General features: G+C 47.4%; 1 protein-coding gene across 1 annotated transcript in view; it reads left to right on the forward strand.

Annotated features, from left to right (window-relative positions):
* Window positions 1–24,152, forward strand: part of erc2 (ELKS/RAB6-interacting/CAST family member 2) — a gene marked incomplete at both ends in the record, with an annotated part of 72,738 nt that overhangs the window by 34,360 nt on the left and 14,226 nt on the right. Inside the window, 9 exons of the mRNA XM_084445762.1 lie at window positions 578–1,006; window positions 2,504–2,578; window positions 7,075–7,230; window positions 13,206–13,373; window positions 13,697–13,864; window positions 17,828–17,965; window positions 19,573–19,713; window positions 20,034–20,174; window positions 22,619–22,654. Coding sequence (XP_084301888.1) covers window positions 578–1,006; window positions 2,504–2,578; window positions 7,075–7,230; window positions 13,206–13,373; window positions 13,697–13,864; window positions 17,828–17,965; window positions 19,573–19,713; window positions 20,034–20,174; window positions 22,619–22,654 — 1,452 coding nt within the window. The remainder of the gene's footprint in view (window positions 1–577; window positions 1,007–2,503; window positions 2,579–7,074; window positions 7,231–13,205; window positions 13,374–13,696; window positions 13,865–17,827; window positions 17,966–19,572; window positions 19,714–20,033; window positions 20,175–22,618; window positions 22,655–24,152) is intronic.

The raw sequence follows: 24,152 nt of genomic DNA on the forward strand, positions 1-24,152 counted from the left end.
GATAATTGGGAACCGGTGAGTAGAGCCGCGCCAGCGTCATCGTCGGAGACGAGCGCGCCGTTCTTGTCTTTGCGCACGGGCCGATGTGCTGGGCATGTCGGGATCCGATTCTTCGTCACCGGAGAGGGAGGAGACTGCCGAGTCCGCGGAGCTGGCCGGAGACGGGGAACGCCCGGCAGTGGGGGGAAACTCCGGAGAGCCAGAGCGTTGTATACCCGGGCTGATGCGACGTGCGGTAGAGCGCGTAGGACGCCCCGAGCGCGCAGCGGGCCCAGAGGGGAGAGAGGGAGACGGTTGTGGAGGCGAGGGCATGCGAGCCGTAACAAAAAGGTCCTCAAAATGTCTCCCTCTCCTTTGGTGTGTGTGTGTATGTGTGTGTATGTGTGTGTGTGTGTGTGTGTGTGCGTGCGTGTGTTTGTGTGTGTGTGTAGCTGTAATCTGTGGGTACAATTCACAAATGTTGTGTTCTACTACTAGAGTAGGAGTGGCCTCTTAACTCTGCCTTGTTGAGACTCCTAAGGTGTGTGTGTGTGTGTGTATGTGTGTGTGTGCGTGTGTGTGTGTGTGTGTCCGTCAGCACCTCCAGCTGACCATCCAGGCCCTGCAGGACGAGCTGCGGACCCAGCGCGACCTCAACCACCTGCTGCAGCAGGAGAGCGCCGGCCGCTGCGCCTCCGACCACTTCGCCACCATCGAGCTGACCGAGGAGAACTTCCGCCGCCTCCAGGCCGAGCACGACCGCCAGGCCAAGGAGCTCTTCCTCCTGAGGAAGACCCTGGAGGAGATGGAGCTGCGCATCGAGACGCAGAAGCAGACGCTGGGCGCGCGTGACGAGTCCATCAAGAAGCTGCTGGAGATGCTGCAGAGCAAGGGCCTGCCACCGGGGCGCGGGGGCGAGGACGAGGAGCAGGAGAGGGCGCGGCGCATCGCCGAGGCCGAGGCACAGCTGGGGCACCTGGAGGTCATCCTGGACCAGAAGGAGAAGGAGAACATTCACCTCCGGGAGGTGAGGGGGGGGGGGGAGGAGAGAGAGGGTGAGAGGGGAGAGAGGGAGAGAGGAAGAGGGAGAGAGATGGAGAGAGACAGAGAGAGGGGAGAGAGGGAGAGAGGAAGAGGGAGAGAGATGGAGAGAGGGAGAGAGAGGGCGAGGGAGAGAGGGGGGGTAGAGAGAGAGCGAGGGAGAGGGGGGAGAGAGAGAGAGAAAGAGAGAGAGAGAGGGAGAGAGAGGTAGAGAGAGAGGGATAGAGATAGGGAGAGAGAAGGACAGAAAAGAGAGGGAGAGAGAGAGGGAGAGAGAGAGAGAGAGGTAGAGAGAGAGGTAGAGAGAGAGGTAGAGAGAGGTAGAGAGAGAGAGGTAGAGAGAGAGGTAGAGAGAGAGAGAGTGGGAGGGGTAAGGGGAGAAGAGTCTGATCACTGGATCCCAGTGTTAGGAGAGAGAGGGAGAGAGAGGTAGAGAGAGGGATAGAGATAGGTAGAGAGAGGGGCAGAGAAAAGAGGGAGAGAGAGCCAGAGAGAGAGGTAGAGAGAGAGGGATAGAGATAGGGAGAGAGAAGGACAGAAAAGAGAGGGAGAGAGAGAGGTAGAGAGAGAGGGAGAGAGAGAGAGAGAGGTAGAGAGAGAGAAGTAGAGAGAGAGAGGGGGAGGGGTGAGGGGAGAAGAGTCTGATCACTGGATCCCAGTGTTAGGTGGTTACTGGTGTGACGTAGTAAGATAATTAGGGTATGTACTGTATACACATTATTCATTCCAGCAGGATTATAAATGTACAATATGCATGTAGTCATTTTATTGTCTAGCTCACAGTGTTTCATCACTAGAGGGCGATGTACTCACACTACATACAGCCTGTTAACACTACAGTCTACTCACACTACAGAATAATAATAAATAATAATAATTAATTTGAATTATAAAGCACTTTTCACTGTGAGACAATCTCAACGTGCTGATTTTGACCTTGAGGCTGCAGGGTTCAAACCTGGTGTGGTCTACGTGACTCTGCTCATCTGTCTCCCCAACGTACATGTCCACCGGGGGTGTAACAATATATCGGGCCACAATATATCGCGATACAGAAACGTCACAATACGTATCGTTAAGGTGAAAACAATATCGTGATATGTTTATAATATATCAGTGAACGCTGGCTACACAACGCTGGTAACAAACACATCTTTTGTCTCTAGGCCTATCCATGATATTATAACAGTTAAAGTCTAAATTCACAAAGTGTAGTGGAGTAGAAATGTGGAGAAATGCACTGTTGGTGTGAACAGCAGCGCTACTGCAACGCTTCACACCTGCCCTTAGTGTATCGTATCGTATTGTTATCGTCAACCCAATATCGTGTATCGTATCGTGAGATTAGTGTATCGTTACACCCCTAATAATCACCATCTCCGTAAATACAGAACATATACAGGTAATAGAAAAATACTCCCACAGCACAGTACATAGTCAGGTGTTTTGTGTGTGTGTGGACTGAATCACTGTCTGTTCTCAGGAGCTCCACCGGAGGAACCAGCTCCACCAGGACCCGGGGAAAACCAAGGCCTTGCAAACCATCATCGAGATGAAGGTGAGAGGTCCTACTGCCCCCCCCCACGCTGGGTCCTACTGGGCCCCCCACACTGGCTACTACCACCCCCCCCCCCTTACTGGCTCCTACTGGGCTCCCCACACTGGCTCCTACTGGGCCCCCCCCCCTTACTGGCTCCTACTGGGCTCCCCACACTGGCTCCTATTGCCCCCCCCCTCACTGGCTCCTACTGGGCCCCCCCCCCACACTGGCTCCTACTGGGCCCCCCCCCCACACTGGCTCCTACTGGGCCCCCCCCACACTGGCTCCTACTGGGCCCCCTCCACACTGGCTCCTACTGGCCCCCCCCACACTGGCTCCTACTGGGCCCCCCCCACACTGGCTCCTACTGGGCCCCCTCCACACTGGCTCCTACTGGCCCCCCCCACACTGGCTCCTACTGGGCCCCCTCCACACTGGCTCCTACTGGCCCCCCCCACACTGGCTCCTACTGGGCCCCCCCCACACTGGCTCCTACTGGGCCCCCCACACTGGCTCCTACTGGGCCCCTCCACACTGGCTCCTACTGGGCCCCCTCCACACTGGCTCCTACTGGGCCCCCCCCACACTGGCTCCTACTGGGCCCCCTCCACACTGGCTCCTACTGGGCCCCCTCCACACTGGCTCCTACTGGGCCCCTCCACACTGGCTCCTACTGGGCCCCCCCCACACTGGCTCCTACTGGGCCCCCTCCACACTGGCTCCTACTGGGCCCCTCCACACTGGCTCCTACTGGCCCCCCCCCACACTGGCTCCTACTGGGCCCCTCCACACTGTCTCCTACTGCCCCCCCCCCCCCCAACACTGGCTCCTACTGCTGCTGCTACTACCTCCAGAACCCCAAGGGGTCTTTGATCCACCACATGGCAGTGACACACAAGTATACACACACGTTAAGTGGTGATACAGCACACAACACACACACACAGACACACACACACACACATGCAACGCCGGTGGAAATTGTTCCCTCCATTTCTCTCATCCAAGCCGTCCTCCTCCAGGGGCAGGAGCAGTGGGCAGGGTCATCAGTGGAGCCTGGGGACCAGGTCAAAGCGCTCAGTCCAGGTCCTGGTCAGGGACCGGACTGAAGAGCATCTGTTCTCCTGCATGTTTCTCATATTGGGTTCTTTTGGAAGGAACCCCTTGTGAACACGGGGAGAACATGCAAACTCTGCACAGAAAGGCCAGGAGACCTTCTTGCTGTGAGGCGACAGTACTAAGTACTGCACCACCGTGTCGTTCGTGAGAGATTTTGGGGTTCAGTGTCTTGCTCAAGGACACTTTGGCACCCTCCGGGAGCTGGGATCGAACCGGGGGCCTTCCATGCCCACTGTATTTAAGAGGTCCTACGGGACACCTCTCATCACACCAGAGAACTGCTCATCTCCGCCTATCAACCGTCTTGGGATTTCTACATTCAACAAAGTTGCTAGAACGGCCGCAAACGAACCTAAGCCTACTGCTTTGGATTCATTCAAATCTTTTTTTTTACTCTTAAATTGTTTACACCCATTTTAAGTGATGAAATATGGATGGATGTCATTAAACACTGACTCATGAGTCTAGTGCCCCCTGACTGATCCCTATTACTGCTACTACTGTATGTGGTAGTAGCACACACTGTAACACGCACATGGAAAACATTTAGGTTACACAACAACCATTTATTCTATTCTGTACTGAAAAAAATATTACACTCTCATATTGAATGAAATACTATTTTGCATCACTATGGAATCATCGATCTGGAAAATAGAAAAAGAAAATAGCATACCGGAAATACAATGAAGAAAATATACAGCACTGAATAGTGTAATGTGCTTCATGCACTTCTACAGTACCACTATCCAGGGAAGAGGGCGCTGTGGAGTTGCTCTGCAGAGCCATGACATCACTTCCTAAAAATAAATCATGACCTCAAATCAGGCCTTTCACACACACGCACGCACACACGCACACACACACACACACACACACACACACACACACACACACACACACACACACACACCTCTCAGATGGTGCAGGATTGTAGCGCTGCTAGCGTGAGCATCCCCAGCGTCTCCTAGCACGATCACATGACCGGCAGGCTCCTGGGTACAGCTGATTAGCATACAGGCCCTGCCCCGATAGCCCCCTCCCTCCCGCGGAGGAACTCCCCGCTCCTCTCCTGCCCTCCCCTCCTCCCCTCCTCATCCACGAGCGTGTTGATGCTGATGGCAGCATGAGTAATCCTCCATCCCTCCCTTCATCCCTCCCTCCATCCCTCCCTTCATCCCTCCCTTCATCCCTCCCTCCCTCCCTCCCTTCATCCCTCCCTCCATCCCTCCCTCCCTCCATCCCTCCCTTCATCCCTCCTTCCATCCCTGCCTCCCTCCCTCCCTTCATCCCTCCCTTCATCCCTCGCTCACTAGAAACAGCAGAGCACACAGAGCCTGCCAGCCTGCTGCTACCATGGAAACAGGTGTGGTTGTTTATGACAGCGAGAGAGAGAGGGAGAGAGGGAGAAAGAGAGAAGAAGAGAGGGAGCGAGAGAGGGGGAGAGAGAGGGAGAGAAAGAGAGAGGGAGGGAGAGAGAGAGAGATATTGACTGTGATCAGGTGTGGATATGCAGCAGCATGCTGGCTGAAGTGGTGTGGATGGTGTAGACTCTCTGTTCTGTTGAGGTACGGTCCTGTGTGTTGTTGTCTGTGTAACCGCATGCTCCTCTGCTGTGTTTGTTGTTTTATTTGACTGTTTATTGGCTTCCAGCGCTAATGGATGCACAGGCTCTAGCGAGGCTGGCTTAGCTGCAGTCGCAGATCTCACTGTCGCGTCTCACACCCAGGGAGAGGTGCTGGTGGTCCCTCTCAGGCACGCAGGGATAGATGCTGGTTGTCCCGCTCAGGCCAGGCTTGCAGGGAGAGATGCTGGTTGTCCCTCTCAGGCACGCAGGGAGAGATGCTGGTTGTCCCGCTCAGGCCAGGCTTGCAGGGAGAGATGCTGGTTGTCCCGCTCAGGCCAGGCTTGCAGGGAGAGATGCTGGTTGTCCCTCTCAGGCCAGGTGCGCAGGGAGAGATGCTGGTTGACCCTCTCAGGCGTGCAGCGAGAGGTGCAGGTTGTCCCTCTCAGGCACGCAGGGATAGATGCTGGTTGTCCCTCTCAGGCGTGCAGGGAGAGACACCCAGGGATAGATGCTGGTTGTCCCTCTCAGGCGCGCAGGGAGAGTTCTGTTGGCACTCGAGACGCTGCTGTGCTTCTCTGTGGGTACAGAACAACAAGTTCACTAGTTCAAAACCAGGAAAAGAGGAAACAAACTGGGAGAGAGAGAGAGAGAGAGAGAGAGAGAAGGAGAGAGAGAAGGAGGGGGAGGGAGAAGGAGAGAGAGAGGGAGAGGGAGAAGGCGCAGAGAGGAGGAGAGAGAGCACAGAGAGAGAGAGCACAGAGAGAGAGAGAGATGGAGAAGGTGCAGAGGAGAGGAGGAGAGAGAGAGAGCAGAGAAAGAGCACAGAGAGAGAGAGAGAGAGAGAGAGCTGGAGAAGGCACAGAGTAGAGGAGAGAGAGAGCACAGAGAGAGTGAGAGAGAGAGAGCACGGAGAGAGAGTGAGAGAGAGAGAGCACAGAGAGAGAGAGAGAGATGGAGAAGGCGCAGAGAGGAGGAGAGAGAGCACAGAGAGAGAGACGGAGAAGGCACAGAGGAGGAGAGGAGGAGAGAGAGGGAGGTCTCTCTGCTCTGTGCTCTCTCTCAGCAGAGGGAGATGGACCGTGGCTAATCTCCGAGACGGGGTATTATTTATTTAAAAAGTTAACGCCGCCCCAGCGGGCGCAATCCCGGAGCGCCGGGGTTCTGCATCGGCTCACGTGCGAGCAGAGCGGCTATCAGGTGGCACAGCTCTTCATCATCATCCTCCTCCTCGTCTTCCTCTTCCTTCGGCGCATCTCTCTGGTCAGGCTGATCTCTCTACCGCGCTAGATGTCCTCCCAGTATTACCAAATGGTGATTAATTCTTGGAGGGAGAGAGGGAGAGAGGGAGAGAGGGAGAGAGGGGGAGAGGGAGAGAGGGGGAGAGGGAGAGAGGGAGAGAGGGGGAGAGGGAGAGAGGGAGAGAGGGAACCATGGAACGGGCAGCTTCTGATTCCATCTTCCGATACTGCCTCGCTCACAGCTACATCAGAGTTCTCTCTCTCCCTCTCTCTCCCTCTCTCTCTCTCTCTCTCTCTCCCTCTCTCTCTCTCTCTCTCTCCCTGTCTCTCTCTCTCTCTCTCTCTCTCCCTCTCTCTCTCTCTCTCTCGTCTATCTTGCTTTGTAGTTCTTGCTATTTATGGGACTTAACTTGTGGATCGTGAGCTGAGCCTGATCACCTGTGTGTGTGTGTGTGTGTGTGTGTGTGTGTGTGTGTGTGTGTGTGTGTGTGTGTGTGTGTGTGTGTGTGTGTGTGTGTGTGTGTGTGTCTGTGTGTGTCTGTGTGTGCGTGTGTGTGCGTGCGTGCGTGCGTGTGTGCATGTGTGTGTAGGATACCAAGATTGCGTCTCTGGAGCGCAACATTCGGGACCTGGAAGATGAGATCCAGATGTTGAAGGCCAACGGACTACTGAACACAGAGGACCGTGAGGAAGAGATCAAACAGATGGAGATCTACAAGAACCACTCCAAGTTCATGAAGACCAAGGTACTGTGATAGTATTTTAGACTTGTCTAGTCCAAAGATTTACCAAGATACGTTCAAAAGGTTGAGTCTGGTTTATTGAATGAAATCAAATACTTGCGCAAGGACTTCCTGAACAACGCAAACAAAGGTGGTTTGTCAGAGAAGTGAAGTCAGTCACTTCTGGCTGTGGCTTATGTACAGTCCAAACAAAGGTACAGTGTTTCCAGGATGTGATTGGCTACTGCATTGTACATAAATGTGAAATGGCAGGCGTGGCCAAGAGCACAGACATGTGACAACAAAGAAAACAAAAGTCTGAATGAGGACGAGGAAGACCAAGGTGGGGCCCCTCCGACCTAAACAAAGAGATGAGGAAGAGCTATGCAGAGTGTGCTCACAATTACAAAAGAGGGAGAGCTGAGGTGTTTTACATGACTGAAACTGGGGTTTTGCAGGGGACTTGGGGGGAGGTGATAAATTATAAAGACAAAGGCTTAAGGTGGGTTTAAGGTGTTTGGATGTAAATTCCTGGACAATCCCTCATTTGTGCCTGAACAGGCACACAAAAATAAAATCCAAACACAGTGTAAACAGTCAGCTATGCTATACATGTGGAAAGGAAATAATCTCTCCACTAGGTGGAAACTTTAATTATTTCCTCTCAACGTGCAAAATCACACACCAAAACCCCTTGCTTCAGAAATTTGACAGGAAACAAGATAAAAAAAATTGACATGATTATATACTATTTATAGTCTAAGAGTGGACAACCATTCACCAAAAAACAAACTTGATTTAACAAGGCAAAAAAAAGATAAAATGGTTACCAGTGTAAGAGGGGCAAAAAACCTCTTGGTCAATTTAGAGGAAAAACCCAAACTTATTTATCAACTCATGTTTCAACCATTGCAACTCTTGTAAACAAATATGATATTTTCCAGATTATTTTAAAGTTCATTCACTCTTGTGAATAATTGCATGTGATGTCCTATGGAACATAGATTCCATGTGTGCGTCGCTGAATGTTTAATGTAGGTTCCAGTGTGTGCGATCAGAGGTGCAGTCCGATTGCTCATCAGAGGAGAATGTCATCTGGGGAATGCAAGGCGTCTTCTCTTCTAGATCGCAACTTCGATGTCGCGTTGCTTGAAATCAGTTATGTTCAATGTTAGTGTGTGCAGGTGTGTGTGCGTGTGTGGTGCATCTTGTGAGGAGGTGACCAGCAAGGTCATTTTTCCTCCGATTCCTCGTCAGAGGAGAGGACAGTGTGATGGCCCATGGTTTTGGCCTCTGAGCCCTCTGGTTCAGCTGCATTCTGATCTCCTGGTGTTTGCGATCCCTTGGTGGACCGTCCTCTGCTGCTTGGACCCGTCGGCAATGGCTTGCATGGGTCCACGAAGTCCTCTTCAGATCGCTGTCTGCGTGGTGAGTAGAAACTGGTACGGCCCGAGCCACCTCGGCGATTTCAGCTCCTTCGTCTGTGGTCGTGGACCAGGACCCAATCCCCAGGAGAGATGTGATGCAGGAACCCCTCCTTAGCCTCAGGAAATGGCGGTCCTCACTAGTGAGTTGGTGACATGGCGTTGGTCTGCATCTCACGAACCCCAGATCGCCCATCTGTAGGGAAACAGGCCAGTAATCTCCATCTCCACCTCCGGTCTGTGCCCGTCTCCTGGTTCGGCATTCGCCCATCACTCCCGGAACGACAGTTGTCTGTAAAAAACCACTCAGAAAAAAACACTCAGGCCCGATGAATGTGCCTTAAACTATAAACATGAGATATTTAACATACTCATTTAAAATATATATAAATTGGGTTATGAGATGCTGCATTCAGATTAAGATACTGGCAACCCTTATCTATTCCCCCCACTATTATGCACAACGCTTATGTCTTAAGCTACATATCAGAAAGAGAGACAAAACAAACAGTTAAAACAGACAAACAGCAGGTCCCAAGCAGTCCCCAGGAAGGCATGATCCAGGCTTCTCAAAGACCTGCCGCCCAGGGTCCATAGCACCTGAAAATTAAGACTCAAAACACAGACTGGGTTCAATAGCAGAGGAGAAGGCCTAATGCCAGCTCCTCAAAAAACACATTATCATTATATGAATGAAAATTCATACAGTAGAAATGCATAAAACGAACAGCTTATGGCCATTCATTGACTATTGAAACAAAACTCCTGAATCAAACACCTATTCAACCCTGTCAGACTTTTGAGTTCGCTCTACATCTATTTTATCCTGTTTATTTACCTTAAAAATTAAAACTCTCTATCTTGGCTAGTTTAAAATCACCCTTATGGGTTGTTCAAGGGAAGTCCAGCAGGTGGCGCTCGACCCCAAAATCGGAGGCTCTTCCTTCCGGCCCTGTTCGGACAAATACCTCGTAGAAAGGGGTGGCTTAACTCGTAGAGAGAAGGGGCGTGGCTAATGGCGCAACAAGTCGAGGGGGAATCTAATTTTAAATCAGAGTTATTCTGCTGGGGAAATGGCGGAGAGACTGTTTGCTGAATCTCCTTATCTTTCCTTCCTGACCTAAAAAAAAAACTCTCGTTCTACTCTCCCAAAATCTTAAAAACAGACCAGTCTATAGGATTAACAGGCTTTTCCCTTAACCTAGACATCTCAACCACCTCTAGCTGCTTAGAATCTTAGAATTTAACACTAAAATGTCAGATGTGGATGTAAGAAATCGAAAATGCTTTAGCACATAACGAAAATCTGCCAACAAACGCTCGCAGAATAATGCTTGAGCGCAACAATCTCCTCAGGCTAGACACGTTTAGCAGTAGAAATTCTTTACATCCTCTAGCATATTTTAATAGCTAGTGTTACAGGGACACCTAGTGGTGATCCCAAAATGTTGCATGTATGACCCGGAAGTTGTCTTTGGCAGCGCGGGGAAATTTAAAGAAACAACGTCCCTAATAACAGCCTAGAAACCCCAAAACAGCAATGAAAGGAAACCTTATGGTTAACTCACGGCGGTAAAGAATACAATTTCGAAGAAACAAACATTAAGACACATTAAAATTCGCTTAGTACTCACTCAGTCAGGAATCTCTTTGTTCTCCCTCTGGCTCAAGGCGGATCACCGGGAGTTGTTTTCCGGCGTCTCCTAGGCAACCAGTTAGCTAGCCTACTGGGAATCTAGCAGAATTTTAACAGTCTAAAAAGGGTACAAAACAATGCTTTACCTGGATCCATGGCGCGCATAACAAACAATAATCAAGAGCCGAGGCTCAAACAGTGAACACATAAGACGACCAACCCCCCGTGCACATGCAAGAGAGAAACGTAGCAGACACACGGGAACGCAAACAAAGGACGACCAAACGACGACCAAAACCGACTAATATACGACTTAACACACAAACATGAAACAAAAAGCCCACGTTTACAACAACACTCTCGGCTGCACTAGCAATTTGGTCCAGGCTAAACCATGATGTCTAGATCCTACCAAATATGTACAGCCCCTCTGGTCAAAATCTCTACCAGAAAACGCGGATTGCAAAACTCTCAATTCCGCCCTGTAGCTACATCTCCATTGAGCAAAACTCTCTCAACGTGCTCGCGGTTAAAACTCTCCGCGACCGGCCAAAAGGAAACCTGTTCTGTGCCAAACTCTCACTTGAACAGCTGATACCCTCGTAACGAAACAAGGACGAAGTCAAAAGACAATACGATATAAAATCTATTGCTGTTCACATCTCCTTAGATAGTTACTTACTAAATACCCACGCTGGGGTTTTCTGTTTTCAAAACAATCCAGACCAACACAACTGAACCAAATCAAGGCAAATACAACTCAGAACCACAAGAGGGTTCGTTTAAACGTACCTGTGAGCCTCAGGAATCCAGTGGCAGAACTGAGGAAATAATCTCGGCTAGCGCTCTGGCGCAAGAGAGAAAATTGATTTTCCAAGCCCATATGGACCGACACGTCTGTCGATCAGTCCTATCCACTGGAATCCCGGCAACACGCAGGTAGTCCTCCCAGATCATCCGCGTCGCCAAAACTGTGATAGTATTTTAGACTTGTCTAGTCCAAAGATTTACCAAGATACGTTCAAAAGGTTGAGTCTGGTTTATTGAATGAAATCAAATACTTGCGCAAGGACTTCCTGAACAACGCAAACAAAGGTGGTTTGTCAGAGAAGTGAAGTCAGTCACTTCTGGCTGTGGCTTATGTACAGTCCAAACAAAGGTACAGTGTTTCCAGGATGTGATTGGCTACTGCATTGTACATAAATGTGAAATGGCAGGCGTGGCCAAGAGCACAGACATGTGACAACAAAGAAAACAAAAGTCTGAATGAGGACGAGGAAGACCAAGGTGGGGCCCCTCCGACCTAAACAAAGAGATGAGGAAGAGCTATGCAGAGTGTGCTCACAATTACAAAAGAGGGAGAGCTGAGGTGTTTTACATGACTGAAACTGGGGTTTTGCAGGGGACTTGGGGGGAGGTGATAAATTATAAAGACAAAGGCTTAAGGTGGGTTTAAGGTGTTTGGATGTAAATTCCTGGACAGTACACACACACGCACACACACACGCACGCACATACGCACACACACACACACCCAATTCACTCTAGCAGAGAACTAGTCTTTTGCACTGCAGCTTTGAAGTGAACTGACGGAGCTGACTGTCAAGCTGAACAAGTGAATGAGCTAGCTGTAGCATTAAATTGCGTAAGCTGTGCCATCAGCAGAGTGCTTTGCTGGCAACTATCTGGGATGCTTACTTGTTTGTTGTTGCTGAACATTTAGCAAGCAGCAGTTGAGACAGAGTAGGGAGAAATGTGATAAAGGTAGCATTTATTTCTGGAATGAATGTAATTTGATTTTGACAGGTGATGTTAAAGTCAACAGTTATGACAATTCAGATCTTTAAAGTACTGTAATAGCCAATGTAATATTTTGTTTACAACACAGGTTGTTTTATTGGTGGCTCAACTGTCATATGCAATGACGTATGCTGAGGTGAGTTGTAGGAGTCGTTCTGAATTTGTTTGTGGCATAACAGCTAAGATGAATGACAGCGCAGAAATGCTGAGTCGGGGTTAGGCCTACATCCCTGGTTGACTCTGGTCACGCTGATCACCTTTATTCATCTCTGATTGGTTTCATGACATGTAGCAGGCTAGCCTAGCTTAGCATCTGTATCAGTATGACAGTTAGCAGCTAACCTAGCTTAGCATCTCTATCAGTATGACAGTTAGCAGCTAGCCTTGCTTAGCACCTGTATCAGTATGACAATTAGCAGCTAACCTAGCTTAGCATCTCTGTCAGTATGACAGTTAGCAGCTAGCCTAGCTTAGCATCTGTATCAGTATAACAATTAGCAGCTATGCTAGGTTTGCTTCTCCATCAGCACCACATTTGGCAGCTACTACAGTAGCCTAGGTTAGCATATCTATCCCTGTACTGTCTGTGGTAGCCTCTCGTCAGCTTCGCCTGTGTGTTTACATCCTCCTCAGTTAGCTGGCCAGGCAGCAGTTTTGTTCCCTTATTTTTGAGAAGCCTTTTCATCAATCATAGATGTATGTGATGTATATTACATGATGAAACCAGGGGAGTCAGTCCCAAATGCATCTTTAATGAGAGCAGAGGCAGGCTATATACTGTACTCTGTTATAGTTAAGAGCTTTTACTTACTTTTACTTTGACGCTATTATTTTTCCCCCTGTCCAGCAGAGACATGGCCTATGCCCCTACAAATACACGCACACACACACACACACACACACACACACACACACACACACACACACACACACACACACACACACACACACACATACTAGTCTACACACGTAATGGGGTGTGAAAAGTGCCCTTTGGTTGCTTGTTCAAAGCTTACTTACAACATGTATGTATGTGTGTGTGTAGTGTACACACACAAACACACATTATGGTTACCAGTTGTGTGCGTGTGTGTGTGTGTGTGTGTGTGTGTGTGTGTGTGTGTGTGTGTGACCCACAGATAGACCAACTGAAGCAGGAGCTCTCTAAGAAGGAATCGGAGCTGTTGGCTCTGCAGACCAAGCTGGAGACGCTCAACAACCAGAACTCTGACTGCAAACAGCACATCGAGGTGCTCAAAGAGTCTCTCACTGCCAAGGAACAGCGCGCTGCCATCCTGCAGACAGAGGTGGGCTGCACCACACACACACACACACACACACACATCTGTCCCATGTAGCACTCCAAGCAGGCAAAAAAAAACCTGTCTTCTTCCACGTATAAACAATCACCTGTGATGGGCGGCCATCTACTGAAGGACTTTCCACAGAACACACTCATTCTGCACCCATCTCTAAGATCCACTCTAACACCCTTGCCCTTTGGCTTTGGTGTGTGTGTATGTGTGTCTGTGTGATGTGTGTGTGTGTGTTTGTGTGTGTGTGTGTGTGTGTGTGTGTGTGTATGTGTGTGTGTGTGTGTGTGTGTGTGTGTGTGTGTGTGTGTGTCCAGGTGGATGCCTTGCGTCTGCGTCTGGAGGAGAAGGAATCGTTCCTGAACAAGAAGACCAAGCAGCTGCAGGATCTGACCGAGGAGAAGGGCACTCTGGCCGGAGAGATCCGCGACATGAAGGACATGCTGGAGGTCAAGGAGAGGAAGATCAATGTCCTGCAGAAAAAGGTGACTGCCAGACTAAAAATGGAGTAGCCTACTACCCCCCCCCAGATATTTCTCCTCAGTTCACTTTTGTCAGAATATCATTATTCTGTGGATTGGAGCTTTGAGTAGCTATACTCTTATTGGATGGACTGTATGTAAGCCTTATTGTTTTACTTCCTGGATGAGTCTTGTGACCAGCGGTGGTTAAAGAAGTGGGTATACTCTGACTAAAGAAGTGGGTGTACTGTAGCAAAAGTTTTTACATTTGTGGTGTTTAAAGAAAGGGCATACTGTGGGTCCATGGATAAAGTAGTGGATATACTCCGTATACTTCCGTATACCCTCCACTACACCACTGCTTGTGACGGTGTGATTTTAGAGATCTTAGTAATGCTACCGTGACTACCTGATCATACCGCATTTTGGGGAACCACGGCAACAAGTGGTTCATGTGAAAATACAGTTTCTTCTTTTGAATTTGTGAGCTTTTGTTGGCCTGGTCTCTCTGGGTGCAAGGTGGAGTGGTTAGCCAGTATGACGCGAGGGGCGGGAGTCTCGCCATCACGCCACTATCCACGCCAAGGATCCCACAACTCAGCCCCTGAGTGGGCTAGAGACCCACGGTCTTCGCCAATGGGTGCAAGGAGATTGACCAGAGGTCACTGTACTGCACTCAATCAGCTCTGACCCAAGCAGGCAGAGTCTCAGCACCACGCCACTATCCATGCCATGAACTCCACAACTCAGCCCCTGAGCGGGCTAGTGACACACGGTTTTCACCAGTGGGTGTATGGAGATTGCCCTGAAGTAACTGCACTACATCCGAACTGCTCTGATGCAAGGGGGCGGAGTCTCGCCACCACGCCACGGACCCCACAGCCAATGGGCCTAGGATATAGACAATTAGCCAATTGCACAACGCCAGTACTTCCTGAAATTAGACATGCTTCTCTATTTCCTGTCCTACACTATTGGATGAAGTGATTATTCAGGTGTGTCTGACTGCATTACAATGATCAGACACACCTGAATAATCATTTCATCCAATAGTGTGAGACAGGTGTGACTTTCGTTGTCTAAATAGAGAAGCATGTCTAATTTCAGGAAGTACTGGAGTTGTGCATATAGTGAATTAACTACTGGTGGAATGGTGGTGGAGCATCCATTGGGGACCCGCTGTAGGTCCACTAGCCTTGTGTTATCTGGGTTTATCCCTTACATTTGTCCAGAAACAGAAGTTGAACTAATTGCAGCAAAATAGCTAACGTTACAGGAACCATCAGTATAACTGCTTTAGCCACTGACTGCTACCTTTAATGTTATGTTAGCCGCTGCTAGTTGTTGTGAGCTCATGAGCTAACTGGCTATCTTGCTCTTATTGTGCAGGATTAGCATTGGAAGCATTGGAACTGATGTGTCCAGGCGACAAGACCTATCTTAATTTATCAGACATTATTTCATGTCATTTCAATTCACAGCTATTTCAGTGGCATGACTAGCTTCCGTCCTACCAGTCCTGAACACAAACAAGCCAGCCACGCACATAAGCCAGACTGGACCTGGCCTGGTTATAGTGGGCTTTCTTGTCACAAATGAAACACTGATTGCGGATGTCAAATTCGGTGCCTCTGCTCAGTCTTGGTTTTTTGATTAGGGACTGATCCTTGTCTGGGTCTTGCACAGTCACGGTGGAAGTAGCCTAGTGCAATAGGCCAGGTTGGTTGTGCTGGAGTAATTTGCTCTGCATGACTTGTTGTATGACACTTTCACTTTGAAGGAGAGTAGGTCACTTGAGTGGGGAGAGAGTCTCTTGTGAACCTCGTCATTTCGTTCCTGGGCAACTTTCAATATTGTTTTTAGTCCTTCCAATTTGGGATTCTTGATATATGGATTTTTTTGTATCATCTTGCAGAGCTTTACCACATATCAGGCATAGCTTTTCATTAAGTGCCAGTGTCTGGCTTGTTGACTGTGCTGGCTCTGTTGGTGCCATAAGTGCACAGCTGGACTCTGGTCAGCTGGTGAATACGGAAAACACAGTTAATATATTTGCCACACAGACTCTCACACACACACACACACACACACACACACACACACACACACACACACACACACACACACACACACACTGTCAAGAGTTAGCTTTGTATCTGCAATTAGCATTGTACAATGGTATGCTATCTAGCTAAAGGTATAGTAAGCTGGCTAAGCTAGCTAAAATTATTATTATTATTTCAACACAAAACATTTCAATTTCAATACTCAATTTAAGAATATATAAAAATGAATGAATCATATTTAGACATTTGTGTTACCTGTCTGTTCTGTCATTAGACTGGTAGCTTCTTCTTTCTTTTTCTTTTTTTTCTGCCACATACCATTATGACAATCCTCTGGATGTGGCAGTTTAAAAATGGAAAAAAAAACAAGGAGGCACACTCCTGGATGGAATGTAATGCCTGAATGGAATGTGGTGCTATATTGACTTCAGAGGGTGATATGGATTGCATATCCCAAAATAAAACACTAAACAATGAATATACCTTTTTCAGGAAGGGCTAGATTATGGTAGGCTAAATGAAAAGGATATTGACTTCCAAAACCTTTTGATTTTGTTCAAATAAAAAAGTTTTGTGTTATTTCACCATGAAAAATAATTTACTGTATATGCTTTCCGACTATTCATCACTGTGTTTAAAGGTCGACAGTACATAATTAAAACAAATTATCAACATAAATTCAGGTAATCCATGTGCACAAGGTACCTGACTACTCTCACACAAAACTTTAAGTGGATCAGAGCTTCCTTTGGAAAACTAGACTGCGCAATGTAACCCTTGCACCCCCCAGAAAGATCTGGGGGGTGCATCACTTCATCAGTTGATTTCACTAATATCCCACAAAAATAAAGTTCATCAACAATGCATTTCTTGAATGGGAAACCCTGAAGATAAAAAAAAACATTGTTGTCTTTTGTTCTAACTTGGGTAGGGGTACAGTACCTCAAAATCTGAGGGCCCCTCCTGCTACACTAACAATTTCCGCCTACACTAAAGTCATGTTCGCAGGACTATATTCTAGTATTTCTTTGAGAAAATTACATTTTAACTCTTTGATGTTGTTGGACAGTTACTTGGGTCAAACCACAGCAAAGTTGATGCAAATTTGAGTGAGCATTATGAAATTATGGGCTTTTTTGTCACCTCACCCCTAATCGGACAGGCCTTATTTGGCTCTTTTTCAGATATTAGGGTAGGTCTAAAGAATAGCCCAAAAAACTTATTTCCCACAAAACTAAAGTTCCACAACCATCCATCTCATTAATGGGACACATATGGGATATGAAAAAGCATGGTTGTGTTTTGTTCTAACTCGGGTAGGGGTACCTCAAAATCTGAGGGCCCCTCCTGCTAGACTATAAGCTTAACTAAGCTAAGCTAAGCTAAACTAAGCTAAGCTAGCTCTCCTCTCCCCACTAAGTGGTGAGAGTGGATCTGGGGCTCTGTGGTGGATCTGTGGTGGCCGCAGTCTAACATAGAAGAGAGTATTTCTGCTCCACTGGCTCCAGTGTGGGCTATAAATATACACAAGAGTGTTACTCTACTCTCTCTCTGAGCTCCCCCCATCTCTCTCTCTATCTCTCTCTGTCAGTGCACTCTGATCTCTATGTTACATGTATCTTGATGTCTGCGGACAGTACAGTATGTAGCTCCTGTGTCTCACGCTCCTCAATGCAACTGTTGACCCGATGTTAATTAACCTCTGCCTTGCTCGTCTTCCTCCATCCCCTCCCTGACCCCTCCCCCATCCTCACCCCCCCCCCCCCAACACCCTCCTCCACCACCCTCTCCTTTTATCTCTCCCTCTCTCCCTCTCTCTCTCACTCTACCTCTCTCTATCGGTCTCTCTCCCCCCTCCCTCTCTCTCTCTCTCTCTCCCTCTCTCTCTCTCTCTCTCTCTCTCTCTCTCTCCCTCACCCAGATTGAGAATCTGCAGGAGCAGCTCAGGGACAAGGACAAGCAGCTGGGGAACCTGAAGGACAGGGTCAAGTCTCTGCAGACGGACTCCAGCAACACAGACACCGCCCTGGCCACCCTGGAGGAGGCGCTCTCCGAAAAGGTAGACCGATCCTATGTCTCAGTAGTAGTCTAAATGTCTCAGTAGTAGTCTCTGGGTCTCAGTACTGGTCTATATGTCTCAGTAGTAGTCTCTGGGTCTCAGTAGTAGTCTATATGCTTCTGTAATAGTATATATGTCTCAGTAGTAGTCTATATGTCTCGGTGGTAGTCTCTGGGTCTCAGTAGTAGTCTATGTCTCAGTAGTAGTCTCTGGGTCTCGGTAGTAGTCTGTATGCTTCTGTAATAGTCTATATGTCTCAGTAGTAGTCTATATGTCTAAGTAGTAGTCTCTGGGTCTCAGTAGTAGTCTATATGTCTAAGTAGTAGTCTCTGGGTCTCAGTAGTAGTCTATATGTCTAAGTAGTAGTCTCTGGGTCTCAGTAGTAGTCTATGTCTAAGTAGTAGTCTGTATGTCTCAATAGTAATATATATACAGTATCTCAGTAGTAGTCTATATGTCTCAGTAGTAGTCTGTATGTCTCAGCTGTAATCTCTTTATCTCAGTAATAGTCTGTATGTCTCAGTAGTAGTCTATGTCTCAGTAGCAGTCTATATGCCTCAGTAGAAGTATATGGGTCTCAGTAGTAGTCTGTATGTCTCAATAGTAATCTATATATCTCAGTAGTAGTCTATATGTCAAAGCAGTAGTCTGGATGCCTCAGTAGTAATCTCTATATCTCAGTAGTAGTCTGTTTGTCTCAGTAGTAGTCTATATGCCTCAGTAGTAATCTCTATATCTCAGTAGTCTGTTTGTCTCAGTAGTAGTCTATATGCCTCAGTAGTAATCTCTATATCTCAGTAGTAGTCTGTTTGTCTCAGTAGTAGTCTGTTTGTCTCAGTAGTAGTCTATATGCCTCAGTAGTAATCTCTATATCTCAGTAGTAGTCTGTTTGTCTCAGTAGTAGTCTATATGCCTCAGTAGTAATCTTTATATCTCAGTAGTAGTCTGTTTGTCTCAGTAGTAGTCTGGATGCCTCAGTAGTAATCTCTATATCTCAGTAGTAGTCTGTTTGTCTCAGTAGTAGTCTGTTTGTCTCAGTAGTAGTCTATATGCCTCAGTAGTAATCTCTATATCTCAGTAGTAGTCTGTTTGTCTCAGTAGTAGTCTATATGCCTCAATAGTAATCTCTATATCTCAGTAGTAGTCTGTTTGTCTCAGTAGTAGTCTGGATGCCTCAGTAGTAATCTCTATATCTCAGTAGTAGTCTGTTTGTCTCAGTAGTAGTCTATATGCCTCAGTAGTAATCTCTATATCTCAGTAGTCTGTTTGTCTCAGTAGTACCTTATATATTTTAGTAGCCATCGGTTCAATCAATCTCATGAGACCCTCCAATGGATTCTAAGAAAAAGTCAATACTGAGACATATAGACTGCTACTAAGATCCATAGACTATATGTCTCAGTAATAGTCTATATGTCTCAGTAATAGTCTATGGGTCTCAGTAATAGTCTATGGGTCTTTGTAGTAGTCTATGGGTCTCAGTAGTCTGTCCTTTGTTCCTTGACTTCTTCTTAGAATCCATTGGAGGGTCTTAGGAGGTTGATGGTTGAGGTTGAACGGATGGTTAGTGTTGAGATGCAGTACAGAATATAATGTGTGTGTTTCAGGAGAGGATTATCGAGCGTCTGAAGGAGCAGAGAGAGAGGGAGGACCGAGAGAGGCTGGATGAGGTTGAGTCCTACAAGAAGGAGAACAAGGACCTCAAAGAGAAGGTCAACACTCTGCAGATGGAATTAACCGAGAAGGAGGTCAGTGAGCGAGCGTGTGTGTGTGTGTGTGTGTGTGTGTGTGTATGTGTGTGTGTGTGTGTGTGTGTGTGTGTGTGTGTGCACGCCTCACCTTTACAGAATGATCTCTGTCTATATAGCTAATCGCACCTCCTGATTGGTGCTCACTGTCTATCAGCCTTTCTGATTGGTGCTCACTGTCTGTCAGCCTTTCTGATTGGTGCTCACCGTCTGTCTGTCTGTCTGTCTGTCTGTCTGTCTGTCTGTCTGTCTGTCTGTCTGTCTGTCTGTCTGTCTGTCTGTCTGTCTGTCTGTCTGTCTGTCTGTCTGTGGCCTTGCAGTCCAGCCTGATAGACCTGAAGGAGCACGCGTCGTCCCTGGCCTCCTCCGGCCTGAAGAAGGACTCCAAGCTGAAGACGCTGGAGATCGCCATCGAGCAGAAGAAAGAAGAATGTAGTAAGTTGGAGACACAGTTACAAAAGGTAGGTGTGCATCTTACACCGCAAAAACATCCAGTCACCTAACTTTCACACACAGTACTCATCAATGCTTCACTTTGGTTCTTGTGCTAGTTTAACAAGAAACACATTGAGAATTGTTGTACCGGTTGTGGACGGTTTGATATTAAAATCACTGAAATTGTCAAACTTTGAACTGCTTCCGCTTCCATGTTTTTCGCTATGGCTGAAAAAGAAAGTTCTTAACTATTAAGTCCAACATGTGGTGATAGTCCCAATAGATCCCTACTTTCAAAGCTTTTATTTTGTCAAACTGGATTCTGGTAGAACTCCTCACTACTGTAGATGCTGTATGTGGAGAGCTTGGATTCTGTCCTTTTTCCATTTTAAAATTACTTGAAAGTGTTTAGTTCAGTTTGCTGCTGAACTTACAGTAGTATGCATGCATATGCCATCTCATTTATGGTGGACAACTTGCTAACACTTTATTTCACAGCCTGATTTCAGCTGGAACATATTTGGCATTTACCAAAGAAAACAATATGATTAGATCTCTAAAAGTCACATTTTGTCACATTTGGCCTCAGAATCAGTTCAAGGTTCCAAGGCTCTGAAGCCACCTGAGGCCCTGTCCACACGAACATCTTTGAAACCGGGCATTTTTCTGTGGTTTGGCCTTCCATCCACACACAAACAGCATTCTAGGTCACTGAAACCAGACTTTTTTTCTTCTTTTTTTAACTCTGTTCAGGGTGAACATTTTTAGAAACTCCACTTTCAGGAAAAACTGAGTTTTTGGCTTGTTTTTACATCGCTGTTACCTCCTGTTTACATAAAATGCCGTAATGAGAACCGTGGGGACTCAACCACACAACTCTGCAGCTCTCAGTTACCAAAATGCTGTTCCTCCTCCTGGTGAAAAAAGGGCTAAAATTCAAAGTTGGAGAGCAGCAGAAAGTGAATGTGACAGCAAGCAGCATATTTGATATTTTGATATGTTAGAGCCTTGTTACCATGGCGCCATCGAACAGAATGAGCCAGCGACAGCCTAGGCAGCCTGTTTTTGCCTTTTCATGTGGACAGAGTTTTTTATTTAAGAATGAAGGAGGAAAAACCCAGGTTTTTAAAATACCCATGTTGGCGTGGACAGGGCCTGAGATGAGTTGGGTCCAGAGGCTCTCAGATCGTCTGTGTGGGCCCGGCTTAACAGGATTTGGCCTTATGTTAACGACCTGATAACTGTGTTAACTACCTGATGCCAAATACTGCATTCCATACTGTGTCAATGAATACATGCACAATTCAGGCTGTCAACTTAAGTGTTACAAAAATCTGAATCATTCTGCTAATAAGCATGACTAATATCCATGTCTGTACCAAACACACTGTTTCACAATGTTGTTGTTGATAGTAAAAAAAACATTTAAAGCAACATTGTGAACATATCCGGTCCGTGTAACGTTTATCAGTTTAATTTTATCAATGACGTGAGTGGCGGAGGTATAGCTCAGGAAGTAGAGGGTCGGTGGTTCGAATCCTGGCTCTTCCTGACTACCTGTCAAAGTGTCCTTGGGCAAGACACTGAACCCCAAATTGCTCCCAATGAGCAGGCAAGCGCCTTGCATGGCAGCTGCCGCCATTGGTGTGTGACAAGTGTAACAACTGGATGGGGAGCGCGTTACAAATGCAGTATTTAAAAAAAAAAAAAAATGTTTATAGAACAATACCCTACGTCATTGGTTGCAATATTTCAATTTTGCATTTTTTAATACCTGTAATAGAAATGTGACTATTAGGACTAGTTTTTCCAGTTGTCGATTTTGTATACGCTCCTTTGAAAAATGAACAAGGCCAACCAAAGGCCAACCAGAATCTCTATATTTGATCATTTATTTCTCTAATATAATGAGTTATGTCTTCAGGTAGTTGAGCTGTGCTGAAAAAGAGACCTCCCTCCTGTCCCATTCCCCATACTCTAACCCTAACCCTTGGATACGTTCCATTCCAAAAAGCTGTTCCCTCCCACATGGGCTTGTTCACCCTCGCCCCCTCCCTACTCACTGTCTCCTCTTATTCACCCAACCAAAGACTGGGACGGGGGGAACAAGAACACATTTATAGGGTACAACGTTTTGAAAGGGAACGCACCCCTCACACCCGAACCTCAGAGGGCCCCCCACGAGTCCCCCCGCATGTACAGTAACATGTACAGTAACATGTACAGTACAGTAACATGTACAGTAACATGTCTCACGTCTGCTGCGGCTGTTACTGTACTCTGTTTAACACGTTTAACACATCTGTTTTGTTTTGTTACCCTGATCCCGCTAACACTACATACTAACAATACTCTCCCTGGGTCTAACCCTCTCCCTCCCTCCTCTCCTCCCTCCTCTCCTCCCTCCATCTCCTCCCTCCTCTCCTCCCTCCATCTCCCCTCCCCCACCACCCCCACCTTTGCAATGTAGCAAGCAGAGCAGCTTTTCAGTCACATGACCAGTCCTGTAAGTGTTTCCCCCGAGTTCTCTCTCTCTCTGTGGTACATATTGAAAGCATGAGGACAGAAACGTTCCCCGTCAAGCACACAAGAACCTCGACCGCTCACGGTCACGGTCACGGTCACAGCACACCGGTGTGTCATCTCTCACCTCTTACTGTGCGGTATGGAAGCATGTTGACGTTGGCATTCCACGGGGGTTGTTTTGGTTTTTGGTACAGCACACACACCATGGACAGGTTTAGCGCTGGCATCTCTAGCGCTGCTGTGGCATTCTTCTGTTGGGTTTGGTCTTCAGCGTCTGTGTTGTCGACTAGCATTGTTTGAGAGTAGTGTCTGAATGCTAGTGTTTGTGTTGTCGGTGTTCTGTACTATTTGCCTGCGTTGATAGTGTGTTGTGTCTACTCATTGGACGTCACTATATGAGAAAGAGTCTTGAAATGATTAGCTTATGTTTTTTGTAAATGTTTCTGTGTTGGAGGGATGTTTTGAAACCTTTGATAAAAGGATGGTCCTAATCAAGGTGCAGTTTCGCATTAGGTATCTATCTATATAATTAAATGCATCTAGACATATTCATAAACTTTCATGTGAGCATCTCTTTAAAAAAATATAAAAAATATATCTACAATATAAATATCTCATTGAACTATTAAGAATTTGTTGAACTATAAGAATCACACGCCAGTCGCCATCAGCCCAAACATCCGATTTCCAAAACACCACGGCCCCTTTCTCCTCATGCTTGAAATATGTCCCTTTAATGTTGCCCACGCGAATCGATGATCTGACCTGAGCCTCCTGAAGAGGCCCTCTGTCTCGAGAGCTTCCTGTGATGACTGGGAAGGCATTGCAAAGACCGCCAGCAGCTGTGTGTCTGTCGGTCCTGCATGGTGTGGTCCTCCTCCTCCTCCTCCTCCTCCTCCTCCTCCTCCTCCTCCTCCTCGCATGTTTCTTATCGCCACGCTTCTGTGTCCCGTACGTACGAGCGCTCGTTGACCTGCAGGTGAGGTAGTTGCTCCGGCGATGGTGGACGTGGGTCAGTGTGTGTAGGTGTTGGTCTCGTACTTGGTCGCTGAATGTTGCCATGTGGTCCGTGAGGCTGTGTGTCGTCTCGGGGGGGGGGGGGTGGTCCGATGTCTGATTGCTGTCGTCAGGTGAACACCTGGGAAAAAAGGAAACTGTTTGAAGCTGTGTATTTTGTGCCAGCATTAGCATAATGGGGATATGTGAGCACACACACACACACTCGAGCACACACACACACTCAAGCATGTACCCAGACACATACTCGCACATATGCAAACACACACACACACACACGCAAGCATGCACGCACGCACGCACACACACACACACACACACATGCACACACACGCAAGCATGCACACACACACACACACACACACACACACATGCCCACAGCACTCTGGTGGTCTCAAAGGGCTGTTTAATGGAGATAAATAAAGGCTCTGTTAAAGCTAATGAGCCAGCAGATGTAACGA

This window comes from Borostomias antarcticus (genome assembly GCF_949987555.1).
Source record: "Borostomias antarcticus genome assembly, chromosome: 11".
In the NCBI taxonomy this organism is placed as follows: domain Eukaryota; kingdom Metazoa; phylum Chordata; class Actinopteri; order Stomiiformes; family Stomiidae; genus Borostomias; species Borostomias antarcticus.